At 37.3% G+C, this 19852-nt stretch overlaps 3 protein-coding genes across 3 annotated transcripts; all 3 read left to right on the forward strand.

Moving 5' to 3' along the window:
* The first annotated feature begins 2380 nt into the window (after positions 1-2380).
* MINE1 (homolog of bacterial MinE 1) lies at positions 2381-4687 on the forward strand. Its single transcript, XM_048101991.2, has 2 exons — positions 2381-2604; positions 3902-4687. The coding sequence occupies exons 1-2, from the start codon at positions 2512-2514 to the stop codon at positions 4508-4510; spliced, it is 702 nt and encodes a 233-aa protein (XP_047957948.1). The 5' UTR covers positions 2381-2511; the 3' UTR covers positions 4511-4687.
* Positions 4688-5226: 539 nt separating this feature from the next.
* LOC125205819 (Transducin/WD40 repeat-like superfamily protein) lies at positions 5227-8826 on the forward strand. The gene is made up of 11 exons (XM_048104966.2): positions 5227-5235; positions 5345-5367; positions 5466-5541; positions 5619-5752; positions 6152-6234; positions 6536-6787; positions 7029-7098; positions 7577-7657; positions 7733-7814; positions 7957-8057; positions 8444-8826. Exons 1-11 carry the CDS (start codon positions 5227-5229, stop codon positions 8526-8528), a joined length of 996 nt encoding a protein of 331 aa, XP_047960923.2. The 3' UTR covers positions 8529-8826.
* Positions 8827-10105: 1279 nt separating this feature from the next.
* On the forward strand, positions 10106-11871 carry ELF5A-3 (eukaryotic elongation factor 5A-3). The gene is made up of 5 exons (XM_089060355.1): positions 10106-10350; positions 10914-11036; positions 11115-11171; positions 11256-11330; positions 11418-11871. Exons 1-5 carry the CDS (start codon positions 10228-10230, stop codon positions 11517-11519), a joined length of 480 nt encoding a protein of 159 aa, XP_088916481.1. The 5' UTR covers positions 10106-10227; the 3' UTR covers positions 11520-11871.
* The last annotated feature ends 7981 nt before the right edge of the window (positions 11872-19852 follow it).

Consider the following 19852-nt stretch of genomic DNA (forward strand, 5'->3'; position numbering starts at 1 on the left):
ATTTTGTACTCTTTCGTCCCATCACAAGCGAAGAATTTCTTTTGGGCATGGATTTAAGGAAATAATATTTATTGAGTTAAAGTGGAGTGAATAAAGTATGAAAGAGAAAAAAGTAAGAGATATAAAGTGATAATAAAGTAAGAAAGATGGAATATAGTAGGAGAGATGGAATAAAGTAATAGAGAAAATTGATTTGTTTTTTGCTAAAAGAGAAAAAATTGAAAAGTTGATCATTTATGGTGGAGCAGAAGAAATATTTAAATTATAAAGGCACATGCACCATATATTTATATAGATAGGGGTCTATTATATAGGTATATATTTCATATAAAACTGTTTTTAATATCGAAAATAAGAAAGTAGTTATCATTACTTCATTATTATATCGTATATAATGTTTGTTTCATTTTATGATATACTTAAATGATTTTTTTTTTTATTTTAGAGAAATCTAAAATGTAAAAAGGTAAAACTTATTAAAAAATAATTATTTTAAAAATATTGAATTTTAATTTGAATTCCAATTCAATTCCAAATCCTTTATTTTGAGTACCAAACAAAAGATTTGGAATTGTAATGCAATTCCATACCAATTCTTTAATTATACTCCCTCCGTCTCAGAGAAGATGTCACACTTGGGAAATGACACGGGATTTTATGAGATGTGATTTTGTGTGTTAAGTGGTGAGAGAAAATATAATTTTATAATTGATGTGAGAAGAAACTTTTTCCAAAAGAGGAAATGTGACATCTTTTGTGGGACAAACTAAAAAGGAAAGTATGACATCTTTTGTGGGACAGGGGGAGTACCAAACAAAGGATTTGGAATTGAATTAATTCAATTCCTTCCAATTCAATTCCATAGAATTCCAATTTCAATTCAATTCCAATTCTGTGTACCGAACAAACCCTAAGTGGATTGCATCCATTGGATATGGGGTTCTGGAGGGTCCTAATGATGGTCACATGAAATTGATCTTCTTGTTGATAATGTATTGAGAGATAGTGGGGATGCTATACTTGCACCGACTTTAGATGTTGTTGACATGGTTAATGAATTCAGGATTTCATTCGATGATTCAGAGGGCCGTGTTTATTTGAGCTCAAATAGCATATCAAAGTACAACTTCAAATGTTTTTGCTAGATTCATTCAGTTGAATTTTTGAATAATTTAAAATGTTCTGGTGCACCTAATCATGAGTTATTATTGAAGGTTGACTCCCGTAATGTTCCTTAGAAACATAGACATGCTAATGGATTATGTAATGGTACGCGGTTGATCATTACACGTTTAGGTGATCCATGATCATGTGTTAAGAGGGAAAAATATTGAGGGTCATAATATTGGCCATAAGGTGTTGATTCCTAGGATGTCATTAACGCCGTCTGATCCAAGGTTGCCATTCAAATTTCAACGACGCCAATTCCACTTGGTTGTGTCTTCTGCTATGACAATTAACAAAAGCCAAGGTCAATCACTTAGAGCATCTCCAAGGGGAGGTAAATGGAGAGGTAAACTAATATAACTACCATATTTACCTTTTCTTTATGAAAAAACATTCTCCAAGAGGAGAGGTATTTGAGAAGGTATTATACCCTTTTTCCATTTTGAAGAGGTATCTTTACCTCTCCATTGATGGAGAGGTAAAATCATATAACCACCATATTTACCTTCTTTTCATAAAAAATCATTCTCCAAAGGGGAAGGTATTTGAGAAGGTATTACACTTTATATTTATTTAATGTTTGTACTATTATTTTATTTTATTTAAATGATACATCTTTCTATATACCTTTTATCCTTGGAGTTGATTGATTTTTAGAAAGGTATATTGCACTTTTTGAGAAGGTATAAACATGATATACCCTTTTCATTTACCTTCTACCCTTGGAGTTGCTCTTACTCATGTTGGCTTATTTTTAAAAGGACCTGTTTTTAGCCATAGACAATTGTACGTTGTCGTGTCAAGAGTTACAAGTCGTGAAGGATTGAATATTTTAGTTTGTATCGAAGATGGTGATGGTACTTGTGATTTTACTGTTAATGTTGTTTACAAATAAGCTTTTCAGAATTTGTAAATTATTATTAAATTGTTATTGAGTTAACTTTTGTTAATGCTTGATTTATTTATTTTTTCGCTGTATAATTGATTATTTTATTTTTATATTGTCACCACTTTGATATTGTCAACACTAATTTTATTATCTTTGCACAATTAATATTTACACCAAAAATCAATTGAATCTCCAATGTAGTTTCAGATACAATTAACTTCGTAATATTTGTCATCTGCATACCCTTGTTAGTATTATCACTTCGAGTAAATCTTAAATTATTCTTTAAATTAGTACTCCTTGTTCACCCTCGGACGACGTCGTTACGAGTGTCTACTCTCACAAGACGCAATTTGTATAGAAAAGAGTGACTGAGAAAGCCCTACTGAAATCGAGAGCAAAATCCAATATAAACCATTTCTCAGATCAAACGGAGCTGGAAGTTTGATAAGAAAATGGCAATTTCAGGAGATCTTAGGGTTTCAGCAGCTCTGAGTTCATACAGATTCAATCCACTTCGCACGACGTCGCATTTCCCCCCTTCTAAGGTTTTGTCTCGCCGCCAATTTCTCAAATTTTCTAATTCATTTAGGATTTCCTCTAATTTCGTCTAGCTTTTTCTTTTTTTTAATATGTTTGAGTTTAACATGGGATAATATGAAACTGATTGAGGGTTGCTTTCAGCATTTTTGGGTTATTTTTATAGAATTCAGAAACGGGGCTATCATTATGTTGTTGAATGTTGGAAAAGTTGCTCATAGAATTTAAATTGACTAATTGTTAGTATTTTTTTTTTCTGGTTAAGGTACACTGTTAGAGTTTTTTTTTTCAGCATTTTGGGTAAACTGTGTAGGGCATTTTGAGTTATTGATTGTTAGATGAGTTGCCCAGAGAATTACTAATTATTCTGCTCTTTCTGGTGAGAATACATTGTTTGAGATGTTATTGCGTTATTCCGGTGAAGGTTCGTGATTTTCTTTTTTAAGCATAGTATGTTTAGAGATTATCTTGTTCTTTTAGTGAAGATACATTGGCTTTTATAACTATGAATGGATCTTTTGAAGGTTTATTGTGTTCTTGGTGATGGTTCTGCATTTATTTTCATTTTTATGGATAGTAGAACTTTAATTAGATTGATAATTTTCCTAATTGATCTGGTGCTCAATGTGTGTTCACATCTTGTTCAGTTCACGAATTCACGTTTATGTATTGTGTTTGTGCCACTCTCTTTTTGGATATATAGTCTGATACTGTATTTCATAGTACCTCTTAAGTTTCTCATTTCCATATGTTGTGCTTTACATTTGCTTCTAATTAATTATTTTTGGGGGCAGATTGAACTCTAACATGAATATGGAAATTGGCATAGTTAGGTTGTAGTTGGAAAACTGAAGATTTCAGTATTGTTCATTCTTAAACACAATGGCTTTTCTGTACACTGTAGAAAGCAGGGTCCACCGAGATTCATACATTTCGAGTCTGCTACAAACATTTTAGAAAGAGCATGAATTATAAGCTGCATTATTAGGCTGGTGCATATTGCTAACCCTTATGTTGCCCCTCAGGGGGTGTTTCCTATGATAGACTGATAAAACATAGGATTAAGTATTTGAAGGGTAGAAGATCAGACAAGCTCAAAAGTCAGCAAAGTAAATGGTGGAATAGCTTGAATATTTTTATCAATCCATCCTATCAATAAAAATATAGGCACCCCTCCCCCCCAAGGGAATAAATAGTTTATGGTCTGTACCATGAGGAAAAATAAAATAAACTAATATCATTGATGAGGTTAGAACCATTGCCTTGCATTTTGATCTGAAACAAAAATATTTCGTCCCTCTACAGGTTGATTGTAATGTCTTCGTCAATGGTGCATCTAGTGTTATCGAGTCAATGCCACGTTCTTCACGTGCTGTTCTTGATGTCCACAACAATCGTTGTCACTCTAGACGGCCTCTTCAAGTTCTTGGAGACTATAAGCTTTCACAAAATCCTTTCGGCCAGGAGGTTGAAGAATTCCTCCTCAACGCGATCAACTTGAACTTCTTCGAACGTCTAAACTTGGCTTGGAAGATCATATTTCCATCACCCATGTCCCAAAGGAAGTCCAATGCAAACATTGCCAAGCAGCGCCTGAAGATGATTCTTTTCTCAGATCGTTGTGCAGTCAGCGAAGAGGCGAAGCAGAAGATAGTAAGCAACGTTGTCAGTGCACTGTCCGATTTTGTTGAGATTGAATCGCAGGACAAAGTTCAGTTGAGCGTCTCGACAGACCCAGATCTCGGCACCATCTATTCCGTCACGGTGCCTGTGCGGCGAGTGAGAACAGAGTATCAAATTGACGACGAATCCGGATCCATTACGAATGTGGAATACAAAGACACCGGAGAGAGCTCAGGCTCTGTTGACGTCAAGTTTGATTTCTACATTCCCAGCGAGGATTTTAGCGTGTGAAAAATTGTTTCTTGAGACACGGTGAGATTATATGTTGCTGAAAATTTGTTTCTTTTTTTTCTTCATCATCTTCTTAAGCACTAGGGGTACTGCTACTCGTATATGGGTTTTGTAACCACTGGAGCATAATATTTTCTGTATATATTTGGAATTTGCTAATTGAACGAATGCTTCTAATTTTATGTTTGCAAATTTTAGAAAGTCGTCACTTTTCTTGATATTTTTTTCTTGAGCAAAGATGTTTTGCTGTGAAACTTTATTGGTTATATGATACTATATCTCCGTCCGCCAAAATTTGTCCCATTTTTTCGTTTTCGGCGATCCTTCAAAATTTGTTACATTTCACTTTTATCATTTTTGGCAGTGGGCCCATATTCCACAAACTCATTTTTACTCACATTTTGTTATAATACTAATATATAAAAGTAGGACCTACAATACACTAATTTTTTCACTCACTTTTCATTATATTATTTCTTAAAACCTATGTTGGGTCAAAGTGTGACAAATTTTGGTGGACGAAGGTAATATATTTTAACGTACTAATGGATCAAATATAAATATAATAATATAAAAATGATGAGTCTTGATAAAATTAATCTCAATAATCTTTCTTAAAAATTAGCCCCTTTTTCCTATGAGCCTATTGATGCCCCGACCACAATTTAAAAAATAATACTAGCATAAAAAAATACTACTATTTCTTACCTTTTGATATGAGTTGGGTTTAACGCACAATTAATAAAATAAAATAAAAATAGAAAAAGATTTAATTAAAATATTATTAATAAAAAAGGGGTCAATCGAAATAATTCAATCTTGGTGAATCTTCAGTCTCAGGGAGGCGGGAGTTTCAGGTTTAAATCGTTTTGCATTGTATTTCAAAATCGTTCGAGTTTCTCGGCCTTGGCACATTCTTCAGTAGAATGAATGGTTCTTGCTTGAATTTCGACAGCCCCATTCGCGACGCCATTTCCAGGATCCGTTTTGCTCCGGGTTCCAACAATCTTTTAATTTCCTCTTGGGATTCGGTAAAACCTATTCCCCCAATCACCTTTACTTCTCCGATCTCAGTGTAATGCAATTAACATCTTGTGTTTTCGAGCAGACACTCCGACTTTTCGATGTGGATAAATGCGAGCTCAGGTTCGAAGCTCCTAATGGAGGCTCGGGGCTTCTAGATTGCTGTTTCGAGAGTGAATCAGTTGCTCTCACAGCAAATTCTGATGGTTCCGTTATCAGGTTTGCCGTTTGCGTTATGAGTGTATTTGATATTCCTAAAATTGGGGATTTTTTTAATCTCTGATTAGAATATAGCCAATAATTGGGGAACACATTGTTCTTAGCTAAATTACTGCACCATTCTTGTTATGTTTGCAAGTCACCAAATTTTCTGTGGAAACTGACATTCAGTGGAAAGATACCAGTAAATTGAATCATTGTTATGCCATGAAATTTGTTAAATTTTAAATTTACTAAAATTGGGCAAAGTTCTGCTGTAAACAGTTTAGTATCTCTGTATCAGGCCTGATTCTATTTCTAATAGAACATCTTTTACAACTCATTCAGCAACTTCAGTTATTTCCATCTTGAACTGATAATGCTTTACATGGTGTTAGATTTGATTTTAAAATCTCCTAGGTATGACATGGGTGTGGGGAACAGCAAAGCAATAGGGAAACATGAAGATTTGGCAACCTGTATTGAATATTCTGAGGAAAAATGTAAGATATTGGTAGAATATAATCCTTTAGTCATCTGCTCGCTACTTCCATTTTTAAAGGATGTGCACGAATCAGGGGTTACTAATCTTATACCTCTGGGATGATAATGAATGTAATACAGACTACAGAGGGTTTGTTTTAAAAATATTTTGATATCGTCCAAGTCGAGAAGGTTATTTCCTTCAAACTACGCAAATAGCAATATCTATGAAATCAGTATGGCGTTCAAAGTGCTGGCCTGTTACGATTTCTGTACACCTGAAAATAGCATATGCAGACTCAAATTTTTCTATATATGCAGGTCAACTCATCAGCGCCGGATGGGATAAAAAAGTAAAATTTTGGGATCCGCGCTCAACTAGCTCTCTCGGATGTTTGAGTAGTTTAGGCATGGAGGTAGAATCCATGTCTCTCTCAGGATTAAGTCTGATGATTGCTCACAAGTCATCAGTGCATCTTTATGACTTGCGTTGCTTAGATAAATCACTTGAAGCCAAAGAGTACTTCATGGACATCCATATAAAATGTGTCCGTACAAATTCAGAACTGGAAGGTATTCCAACAGTAGTTATGTTTCAGTCCTTGGTAGAAATACAGACATATCAAAATTTTCTTGCGACCTGAGCTTTTCATAATTGAGTTGGCTGCCCAAATTTACAGTGTATCTGTACCTCTTTATCCTGGTTGGGCTTGTTTTTTCATTTCTACAATGGCATCACTATGCATGTTAGGGCCATTGTTTCTTTTGGTTCTAATAACTGAGTTGATCTACATGGTGATGCTCATTCGTGCAGGGTTTATAGCTGGATCAGTTGATGGACGCGTTGCATTAAAACATGTTGGTCAATCCAAAACAGATGAAGGGTCAGTATAATTTTGTGTATAGTAATGCCTACTGACAATTATTTTCTTCTTTTAGCTCTCCTTTTCACTTTAATAATCAAGAACTCTAGATCTAGAGTGAAATGGTCCTTGAGTTCTTAAAAGAATCACAGGAGCTGGAATGGTTCTCAAGGCTGAAATAGGCACTCAGATATTTTCTCATCTTAGTCTTACCAGGGGAACACTGCAATTAATTAAGTTTTTTTCTCAGATTAATGCTACTGGAAACACTTCATAAATAATACAAACATTTAATATTGAAGTTCATGGCTTGTGGACATTCTTATTCAGATTTTTTTACTATTTTTCAATCCTGCACTGTAATGTTCTCTTTAGAGTTTGAGATTGTTTTCTTTGAAACATGGAGGACTATTTATTATAATGGACCTTTATTGGCAACTCATGCACTTGGAATTATTAAGTTTCACCTTGCTTTGCAACTAAGTTTGAACTTCTGCAGATATGCTTTCAAATGCCATCCAAAAGATAAGAATGGAAAACAACATCTGGTGGCAGTAAATGACATTGCATTTAATCCATCGTATGTGTCTCGCTCATTTTTAGCTTTCCACTACACACATTTAAAGACACTTGACTATATCATTACCTATTTCAGCTTACGTGGAGTCGTTGTTACTGGTGATAATGAGGGTTATGCTACGATATGGGATGTCATAAAGAGGAGACGGTTGCTGGAGGTATGCTAATCTTAACTACTGTGATGGCTAGTGCCTGTAATATGCAGGATGCTTGACCATTTCCATTTTCTTCTGTAAATCCATTCTATGTTGGCGCCCCTTAACTCTACCATGTTCTCATAAACATCCCTCTTGATTCCAGTTTCCCAGATTTCCAAACAGTGTTGCATCTGTGGCATGTAATCACCGGGGGCAGCTCTTGGCGGTCGCATCAAGTTACACTTACCAGGAGGCCAATGAAAGGTACCCATGGTCACTCAACTTCCCTGTCCTATTCTCTGTCTTGCGTATCCATCTCCTCAAGTTGCTATGTATGAACCAATTTTCAACTACACAACACTTTATGCATCATTATCATCACTTCCATTACAAGAGAAGCTTGACTATTAAGAAAAAGGTGAGTCCCATGTCTTTATATGCATCAACAGCTGAGCCATGAAATCTTTCCAAACCAGCACATACTTCCCTTATCTGCAGGCTAATTTGGGCGGTTTATTTCTTTAACCACCTGATATTTGCATTTCAGAACTCACTCTTATAGAGGAAGATTTGAGTAAATTTTAAATCTGGTAGTTCATGATTTGTAGCATAATGAATGCTTAACAAAGCATACACTTCTTATGTAACAGAGAAGAGCATCCTCAGATATTCATGCATCATCTCGATGCTCAACAGATTGAATCAAACTCAGCCAGTAGTTCGAGGAAGACATAATTGAGGACAAGTCGTTGTCGAGGTCATTTTTCACCTTCATTTCTAGAAATGCAACTTAACTTTTAGTTGTATACTAGTATGTTGCTACTTGATTTTGATTTAACTTATTTTGCAACTGTATGCAGCAAGTAATGTTTACTTTCTTTGTAATACATGTGAAGAGCTGAAATGCAGCAGTAACAGTAGAATATACTATTAAATTAGAGGAAGTCTTGTTCGATCCATTTGTGACACACTGAATTGATTGCGCAAGTTTTCCACTTCACATTATGCTATTTCATCACGTTTTTTGAGCATCAGATATTAGGAATTTCCATTATTTTTCCAACAGTGGAATACTGGAATTGTCCATATTCATTGTATCATTGTATATAGCGTTTCAAAATTTTCCATGTCTTTTAAGCTTTATCAGTACTTATAAAATAAAATGAAATAAAATTTAATACTGCCTCATACTGTATGAAATAGAGGTTTTAGCATACACTCTCTGTCAGTGAAAAACTCTCTCATTTTCACCTTTTGGTGTCTATGACATAAAGTGTTATTTTAGCTAAAGTGCATCTCAATCATATAACTAAATCATTATATGAGGTTTAAATTCTACTGATTCAATTCACTATTTTTTTACAAAGTTAAACAATTTCTTCACTATTTTTTTTTTATAAAGTTAAACAATTTCTTTAAACTCTTATAGAGTGAAAATTAGACTATATAAACAGTGAATGAAAAGAGTACTCCTACTAACTTATTCCTTTCAATTATTTATGGTGTATATTTTTCTATGAGCATTTAAGAGAATTGAATTGTATTGTGAGGTGATGCAGTAATATACTTTCTTTGACCCATTAAAAATGAAATATATATATTTTTAAATTATTCTAATAAAATTAAAATATTTTCTAAAATAAATATATCACTATTTCTACTTTTTTCCTCTCATAACTTATTCTCTTCATTACTTACAAAACAATATTACGTGAAATCTCATACCGAAACAAAGATTTCATATTTAATAGAACAACATTACGTGAAATCTCATACCGAAACAAAGATTTCATATTTAATAGAACAACATTACGTGAAATCTCATACCGAAACAAAAATTTCATATTTAATAGGACATGAGGAGTATATTAGTACTAGTATTATAAATTAAAAATAAAATTATTTTAAAAAGAAAAAAAAAAATGTTAATCTTATGACAACAAGCATAGGCTACTAGAAGGGATTTGGTGGGGATTCAAAATTAAATGAATTTATACCAAATTTTCCTTTTTGGTCGGAATATTATTCCATCAATTATTATACGGAGTATTTTTTTAATTTAATAAATCAACGGTAACGAGGTATTCGGTCCACAGTAATTCCCGTGGGTGAGGCTGTACCGTATGTCTCCACTCCCAATAATAATAATAGTAAAAGGCTCAAGAGATAAGCACAAGACACTGCGTCGTTTTGACGCAGATATCTCAAACGAATCCTGACCGTCAACCGCTCCACTCGCCAATCAACGGTGATAAATCAATTTGAAATTGTGAAAACCCTAAATTCTCCATCTGAACTCCACACGACTCGAACCCTATATATCCAAAAAACCCATCGTCAATTCTCTCGCCCTCAGCTTTGCCTTCCTGCAATCACTCCCAACAAATCCTTTTGCTTTCAGGCCATTCTCTCACTCTAACCGCCGCCGTTGAGGATGTCGGACGAGGAGCATCAGTTCGAATCAAAGGCCGACGCCGGCGCCTCCAAGACATACCCCCAGCAGGCCGGCACCATCCGTAAGAACGGTTACATTGTTATCAAGGGCCGCCCCTGCAAGGTTTGTTTCACGTTCTGTTTCTCCTTTTAATTGATTTCGATGGATTTGATTTCATTTGTTTCGTTTTGTTTTTCCCCTCAATTCGTCGGATTTGATCTCGGTTTCAATCCTGCTCTGTTGTTGATTTTTAGTTCCTTTAGATCTGAGCAATATTATCGATTTTATGTGTTTTGCCTATTTGGTTTTGCTCAGTCTGCGTTTCGTTGATTTAGGTTTTTGGCTACGGTTTCATGGACTTTTTTATTCCTTCTAAATTTAGTTTGTGATAACATACAGTCGTATTCCAGTTTCGACTTTTTTGCTTTCATCATGATTGCTCGTGATGGAATTCTCATCTCTCTCCTGTCAATAGATCCCTACTATTTTTTATTAAATTTGCTTGCTTTATTTCCGACTTTATAAAGCTAATCAGTCATCACATCCGATTAATTCAGCAAATTTGAACTAATAACATTGTTTCGTGAGTTGGAAAATATTCTTCGACCTTTGGTTCAAGCAGCAATAAAGCATGATTTTTTTTAATTTCAGTTTTCAATTGCTGATCTCATAATATTCCCTTCCAGGTTGTGGAGGTCTCAACTTCCAAAACTGGAAAGCACGGTCATGCCAAATGTCACTTTGTTGCAATTGACATCTTCACTTCCAAGAAGCTCGAGGATATCGTTCCCTCTTCCCACAATTGTGATGTATGCATCTTCTTGTTGTGAACCTAAAATCGATATCTTGCTATGCATGAAAGCCTTAATCTTAGCTTTTCTCTCCAGGTTCCACATGTTAATCGCACTGACTACCAGCTTATCGACATCTCCGAGGATGGATTTGTATGCGTCTCGTCTTGTTTACATTGATCCCTAACTTCAAATTACTTATATAGACTATTAACAATGAAATAACTAAATCCATAGGTGAGCTTGCTGACTGACAATGGTAATACCAAGGATGATCTCCGTCTTCCTACTGATGAGGCTCTCCTTACCCAGGTGAAGCTTTTCCCATAATTGTTCTTCCCTTTTGGGTTAGTAATTTACCTGTCTCATGTGTTGTTCGACTGTGGCTTTACCTTTCAGATCAAGGATGGGTTTGCTGAAGGGAAGGACCTTGTTGTGAGTGTTATGTCTGCAATGGGGGAGGAGCAGATCTGCGCTCTCAAGGATATCGGTCCCAAGTAGTGTGGGATTGCTATGATCTGATAATTATAGTTTTCTAAATGATGGGAGGATCATTTTCAATCGTATGATTCAGAATAGTTTTAGACTGGATTGTTGATGGTTGTGTCCTCGACGATGAAGGAGGCCACTTTCCTATTGTTAGGATGGCTATTATGTTTCTTTTCCTCTTTCCATTTTTGTTTCTGCTTGAACTGCTGTCATGTTTTATTACCGTGTGGGATTTTAGATTTGATATGTTGGAAACTGGATTCTTCTCATGTTGTTATATATATGTGGTGAATCAAGATTAATTGTGATGGATTTTACATTGTAATCATCACATTGTGAAATAAGATGGCTGGTGTTTTTATTAGTGGAAAATAAAATCTTATCGATGAGTTTGTATGATGTTATTTTACCCTTTTTGTGCCACAAGAAGGTTGGTTTAATATTGAAAATAAGAACAATAAGAGCACATACTAGGTAGTTAAATTTCCTTGACAACGTAGGCATCAATTTCCCAATTTGGCAATAATTGTGCTGCTATTGTTACTTCAACTTTGGGAAATAAATTGACGGGGTTATAGAAAGCTATTTCTTGTGCTCCACTTTCATGGCTGGTTGAAAAGCAGTACGAAAGAAAAAGTTTTTAACATATTATTAGTGTGAAGAATGAGTCTCGGCTCATTAGAGAGAAAAAAGTTTTTAAAATTAGAGAGTTCACATACTTTTCAAAAGCAGAGGAAGTACTGCGTGAGATAATGAAGCCTTCTAAATCATAAAGATTTATGCACACTTGCGATTAAAACTCATTAAGTACGGTGATCTCATGGTACAAACATGAGAGGAGCTTTAGAGCATCCGCAACGCTGTCTCGTTGCAGTCTCGGTCTCGTCTCGACGAGACGAGACGGCATCGAGACAGCGTTGCGGCTCCCGTCTCGTCTCGACGAGACGAGATGTCTCGACGCCCGACGCGTCCCGGCGAGGCAAGCCTCGAGCTGACGTGACACGCGCCCGGCGCCACGTGGCGCGCGGGCGGCTGGCCCACTCGCCGACCCGCGAGTGGGCGTTGGATTCATGACGTCATAATTCAATTTTTTTTAAAAAAAAATCAGATTTAAAAAAATAAAAAGATTAAAAAAACGGTAATATGACCGTTGAACGATCATATTTTTAAAAAAAAAATTTTATATTCTATATATACTCTTCTCCATTCTCCATTTTACACACAAACACACATCTATTCTCTCATCTCTCTTTCTTTCCTCTCCAATCACTTCTATAAAATCATTTCTTTATTTTTTTCTTCTCCCAAATTTAATCAATTATGGATCCATTTGAGCAAATGCGTTGAATAATGGAAGAATCGCTAGAAGAAGATCGACGTAGGGAGGAGGAAGCCGCCGCGCCTCCTAGGCGACGCTGGACATACATCCACCGTAACCGGGAGGAAGCCGCCGCAAGGTTGGAACGTGATTACTTCAGTCCGAACCCGGTGTGTGGAGATATCTACTTCCGTCGCCGTTTTCGTATGTCACGCCCGCTATTTTTGCATATCGCGAGTACATTGGCGGCACGGGAAGAGTTCTTCAGAGAAGGGTTCGGCGTTGTTGGCCGTCCTAGCCACACGACGCTCCAGAAATGTACTGCGGCGATCCGTCAGCTTGCTACTGGACAAACGGCGGATGCGTTCGACGAATACCTGCACGTCGGAGAATCCACTGGGCGACTTTGTTTGTTGAACTTCTGCAAAGGCGTCCGGGCAGCCTTCACCGCCGAATTTCTGAAGAAGCCAACCACCGCAGATTGTTAGTTTCTGCTCCGTCTTCACGAACAAGTGCACGGATTCCCCGGGATGCTCGGGAGTGTTAATTGCATGCATTGACAATGGAAGAATTGCCATGTGGCGTTGAGGGGGTCATACACGAGCGGCCACAAAGGCACCTACCCCACCGTTATACTCGAGGCCGTCGCCGACTACCGGCTATGGATTTGACATGCGTATTTCGGGGTCCCCGGCTCGAACAACGACGTCAACGTGCTCAACAACTCCGACCTTTTCGCTGAAGTTCTGAATGGTAAAGCGTCGGCCATCAACTTCGTCGCTAACAATCGCCAGTATAAAATGGGGTACTATCTTGCCGACGGCATCTATCCGAAGTGGCCAACCTTCGTAAAGACGTTCAACAGGCCTACGGACGAAAAGCAGTCTCTTTTTGCGCAGAAGCAAGAGTCTGCTCGCAAGGATGTGGAGAGAGCGTTCGGGGTTCTCCAAGCTCGATGGAACATTATCAAAGCCCCGGCTCGACAGTGGCTTATGGAGAATATGGTCGACATCATGTATACGTGCATAATCTTGCACAACATGATTGTCGCCGACGAAGGATCTGAGGCGGAAAATTGGTTCGACCCTGAAACCCCGGGAAGCTCAACCGCAAGTAGTCCGCCTCGAACGGGAGTGCATCCGTCTTTGCAAGAGCGATTGTCTATTCGGGCAAGGACACGTGATTCTACCGCCCACGCCCAACTCCAGGAGGATCTAATAGAGCACATTTGGGCAAAATTTGGCAACCGTTAAATGATCGTCACTAGAGAACTCCTTCTGCTTCTTTGCCTTCATTTTTTTTATTTGAGTTTAAGTGTGCAATTTGTAATTTCTAGTTTTTTAATTATGTCTTTTTTATTTTTTTAGGTATTTAAATTGTAATTTTATTTTATTTATAATGAAGTGTGTTTTTTATTAATTGAATTTGTTGCAATTAAAAATAAAAAATGAAATTGAATGAATAGTTAAGAGATGGTTAAGAGATGGAGGGATGCAGGTACTGTCTCTTAGTTAAGAGATGAGCTGAAAAGTACAGTAGGGCCCATAAATAATGAAAAGATGAGACGGTTAAGAGACGGATTAGAGACAGCGTTGCGGATAGCATTAAAAAAAAGAAAGAAATTAAGGGAAGACAATCAATCCAGTATTCTCATCCTATTCAATGCTACTGGTATGCCTACTATATCAATTATTCACCACAGTATGAAAAATATTAGTGGTCCAAAATTGACCAAGTAATTCATAGTACCTTTTGCTTGTGCTCTTAGCCCTTAGGTAGTGACCTGAAAAATAGAAGAAAGAGTGAGACTATAGAATAAGACAAAAATATGAACAACCCAATAAAGGAAGAACAAGAGACAGTTCCTCATAGTACAGTAGTATCTTCCATTTAATGTTTAAACAATAATCAAAATCACAAAATTTTATTAAATTCACAATTCAGAATAGTACTATAAAATTATAAAGTTCAATATTTCACAACTGTCTAATCCGTATACAAAAACGATGACTTTTGGTATTCAAAATGAGATTTTTTTTTCTTTTTATTTCTTTTCTTATTTTAATATAACAAGCCGTTCTGTACACTGATAATTGAGAAAAAATATAAATATTACTATCATTTAATATTATATTTTTAAATCTTATAAGATTGGTTAAATTTTGATCAAAATTCATGATTTAAGAAACAATTATCTCTGTATTTTCTTATTTTATATATTTGGGTATTTTAATAGAATAATCTCTCTAAATCGACTCTGCATTAGAAATTAAATCATACTGTATAAACTTGAAAGCGGCCCATTTGAGTTGCTTGAATTTCATAATGGGAATCATCTCAGTATTTGGGCCTAAAATTAATCTTAATATTTTTGAAAGAGACCGTGTATTGCTCACAATAATTACTCTAGTAACATTCGAAACTTTTCCTCTAAAATTTAAATCCACTTCATTATTTGGCTTAAAAGGAATAAAAGTTTTTCTTATATTTTTTAGTTCAATTTTAACAATTTTTTCTCTGCAAACACATTTTTAAGCTACAGTATGATCTAAGAGCATCTCCAATGGTCGGCTAGCGACCGGCTAGCCGATTCGCGGTGCTGGCCGATTGGCTAGCCGAACCATTGGAGGCGGCCAGCGGGAAATCGGCGAGCGGGTCGGCGTGGGCTGGCCGATCTGGCGGCCCGATCGGCCAGCGCCGTTTTTTTTTTATTTTAAAACCTATATAAACGCGATTTTAGTTTCATTTTCATTTGCACCACTTGTTTTAACGAGTTTTCTCTCTCTCTCTAACTTTCTGTACAAGAGCATCATCGAGCGATGGATCACAACAACGAGTCCAGTCCAGCGACGAGTGGATCTCAGACTCCCACGGTACCTGTTGGATCTGGATGGGGCCAGATGGGCGGACAGATGGGCCCAGGGTTTAACGTCCCTTGGGAGCAGTTGATGAGGATGATGGCCGGTGCGCCGGGGGGGATGCAGGGGGGGAACCGGGGGTATGCCGGGGGGGATACCGGGCGGGGGGCAGGGGAGCCAGGGGAGCGGCGGGCAGTCAGCGTCGGGGTGGGGAGGTATGCCCCAGATGCTGTAGCAGATGATGGGGATGATGTGGCAGGGAGGGATGCAGGAGGGGATGCAGGGGTCACCGGGGTGGGGACACGGTCTATCGTCCCTCTCTGGATTTTTTGACGGCTTCGTCTCACACGTCGACCCCAGTGGAGACGCAGTTCACTGGCGATGACCTTTTGTCATTGCATGACATGGGGATCGATTTCAACGATCCGGACACTCCCGTTCCAGCGGGGCGGGCCGCGGCGAAGAAGAAGAAGACGAGGGGGAAGGCCAAGGCGGTCGGCGAGTCGTCGCAGCCCGTTGTTGACGACACCCCCGGCCGGAGGAAGTGGACGGAGGATGAGTACGCTGGGGTGGCCAGGGGGTGGTTGGAGGTGTGCGACGATCCGCTGGTTGCGAACAACCAGCGGGTCGTCAACATGTGGGCGAAGATTAGAGCTGCCTACAGGAGGCATTGCCCGCACGGGAAGGACTTCAGCAACGAGGAGGTCCGGAAGGGGTGGGAGCGCACCAGGGCCGCGGTGGGCCGTTTTGCGAATTTGTACGCCAACGCCCTCCGTCAGCTCACTAGTGGGCAGAATGAGGACGACGCCCGGAGGATAGCCGCGAGTCAGTTCCCCTTGGAGGGGAAGTATAAGGAGTTCACCTTCTGGGAGTGCTTCTTGTTGCTGAAGGACTCCGAGAAGTTTCGGGCGGGGTGCGACGCTGGGTGGCCGAAGAAGCAGCGACTAAACTATAGCGGCGACTACAGCGACAGCAGCGGCGGATCCCACGACCTCCCCCCGGATGCTGAGGAGTTTCCATCCCCTCCTTCATTTACTGGTCGCCCCCGCCCGGTTGGACAGAAGCGGGCGCAGCGGGCTGCGAGGGGCGGCCCCCCCTATCGCCCCGCGAGGTCCAATCCTCCGCCCTCCCACCCGCCCCACTCGAGTACACTCTCCATTCGCGTAACCAAACACAGGCTCAGATGTACAAGGTCTTCTAAGATTGGAGGACCGCCACTGACCCCACGGAGAAGATGTTTCTTCACTCGATGCTCGAGAGCATGCCGGTTGATTTGGATGTCGCGAGGGCACGGCTAGGGGGTTCCGACGTGGGCTCAGATACCACGGGTGGCGGCGACGGCGACGGCGACGGCGACGAGGAGTAGAGAGTGGCGGGGCTCGTGTGTGGAAGCCCTTTTTTTAAAAAAAAAATCATGTATTTTTTTAAAAATCTTTGTACTTTTTTTGAATAAAATGAATTAATTTTCCCGTATATGTGTCGTAAATTTAATTCTGTAATTTAATCGTAATTTTAATTCCGTAAATGTAGTATTTTTTGAATTATTTTTTTGCGGCTGGCCTATGGCTGACCTAAATCTGATGTGACAGGTGTATTTTTAATACTACTGATGTGGCAAAGGGAAAGAATGGCTAGCCTATTGCTGGCCTATTTAGCATTGGAGATGCTCTAAACATAAAGTTAGGTAGGATCGTGTTACTCTTTTTCGTAGCTATAAAACCTCGTGCCTTACACGTAATCAAATACAGTAGTACCAATTCAACTTGCTATATTCAGTTAAAACTATATAGAACTAATATTAAAAGCTGACTTAGTATTATTTATTAACACATAGCTGATTAAAGTATTAATTTTTCATATGAGTATAAGTTAGTGTATAAGTAATATGTTAACAGTATATTAATAATTTGGAAATCATGATTTGGTACTGGATTTCAAATTCCAATACACCACTTTAAAAAATCATAAACAAACTGTTATAGGTGTAAGAAAGTGAAATGTAAAAGTTTTATACTACTCCACGATTTACAATTGTCATTTAACAAATACTCATAATACAAAAATGATAGTACTTTTTTTTTGTACATTATACTACTAGTAATTATTTTTTTCATTATCTGGTGTGATATATTTTGAAAATAATTGCGTGTTTGTATTGTAGCACCTACTTAGGTACGGCTTAATTAAGGCCTGCTTCCATCACGTTAATTTAATTAAATGCAGGCCAAAATTTAAGTCGACCCCACCAATATAACGATATGGATACAACCAAACATTTTATTCGTTCGATTTTAGTACTAACAAATTAGATTATTTAGAGGATAACAAATTGAGTGTTACTTAACACTATAAAATGGTAATTGCGTTAATAAAAAATATTAACTTTTCATAAGCAACAAACGGATATTGATAAATTGTAAGTTATGAAATTTTTGAAAGATTTTTTTTAATTTAAATTAGAGCACAAAGAGTTGAAAAGGAGCATGTATACTATTGACATATTTATTTGCAATTGATTGATTGAATGCAGAAATCTGCTAATGTCAGTGTGTAAGTTATTGTCAAACCAAACCACCAATTAATTGCAAAATAACTCATATTATAAGCTAATAATGGTTAGAGACCTGGAGCTTTATTAATAGACTTGTGAATAAAACTAGGTCGTAGATGTGAGATTAAAAATTAGAGAGATAATTTCGGAGAAGAGAAGACATTGAGAAAAGAAAACCTTTTTTATTATATTTTTTGTTTGTAATAGATTATTAGCTTATGATATCGACGGTACTATTAATTAATATAATTGTCTATTTAAACATCCTTATCTTATATTGTTAATACTTAACAGCAATATCAATGTTTTACATTGGCCCAAGTGAGGCCCCAAACAATTTATTATTCTTAATAAAGTCTAAATTTATTGAGTACAGATTTATAGAGGTCTTGTGTAATAAATAATTACAAGAATAATAAATTTACCATAAAGTGTGTGTGTGTGTGTGTGTGTTTCACATTAGATAGAAGTAGTGGCCTAATTATAGGTCAGAACTGATAACGTGGGACTGACTAATTTTAGTTGGGACCAACAATGCAACATCATATATTAAAATCCAAACAAGTCATAAAATATATCTCTCTCAACCATATATTAAATTCCAAACAAGTCATCTCTCTCTCCATTGTCTTTTGCCTCTTGCCAAAAGATTCGATCAAGAATTCTATCATTATTCCTTCTTTTCATAAAAAAATGATGATTGATGAAGTGTTATTCTCTGTTTAATTTGAATTGTTTATTAGGATGATTAGGGCCTTTTTGGTATGATGGAATGGAATGATGGAATGGAATGTGATTCCTACTTCCATTCTATTCATTTGCTTGATACGATGGAATGAATGAGTGCATGGATGAAAATGCAAAGGAAATTCAAGAAAATTGACATTTCATTCCTATCTTCATTTCATTCCAACCTCCATTCCATTCCGCCCTCATTCCATTCCATCATACCAAGCATACCCTTAGAGTTTCATTAGGATTTGGCAGAGCTGGTCGAGGTCCTTTCCCTTCTTTGCTATTTTTACTAATTTTAATATTATTATCTAAAACATAGATAAAATTCTAAGCGCTATTTAACAAGGCTCTCTCTCTTATCGACTATATGATGGAGATATGAATTCCGATTCAATACTTCTACGATAACTCTTAATTTTTTGGAAAGTTTCGCTATTCTAATCACATTCTACGTGCCTATCTTGCACAAAACAACGACCATATTGCATTAGTGTCCTATGTTTTGAGGCCAACAACGATAGACAATAACTCCCACCAAACACAAGTTACAACTTTCATATTTTATGTGTATAATTATAAGTATCAAAATTTGAGCATTTAAAGCAAATTTAAAATGTGGATTATGACATCAATTTTTAGAGATTTATACACTCCTACTTGAACTTTCTAATCTATTGATTTGATGATAAATATCTTACTGATTGAGTCGTAGCTTGAGTTTACATATTTTATCATTGAATATAACAAGAATTCAGTATATCCATCTGTTTTCACCATATCGACATGTCATACGCAGAAATCAGATATATCATCGCATTTGAATACAATGTACACATCCGGCCTAAATGCGTGCCACGAATTAGGTCATACAAGTATTGATATC

This window comes from Salvia hispanica, chromosome 6 (genome assembly GCF_029641045.1).
Source record: "Salvia hispanica isolate PSC_SH4W2 chromosome 6, Shi_PSC_v1, whole genome shotgun sequence".
NCBI lineage: Eukaryota > Viridiplantae > Streptophyta > Magnoliopsida > Lamiales > Lamiaceae > Salvia > Salvia hispanica.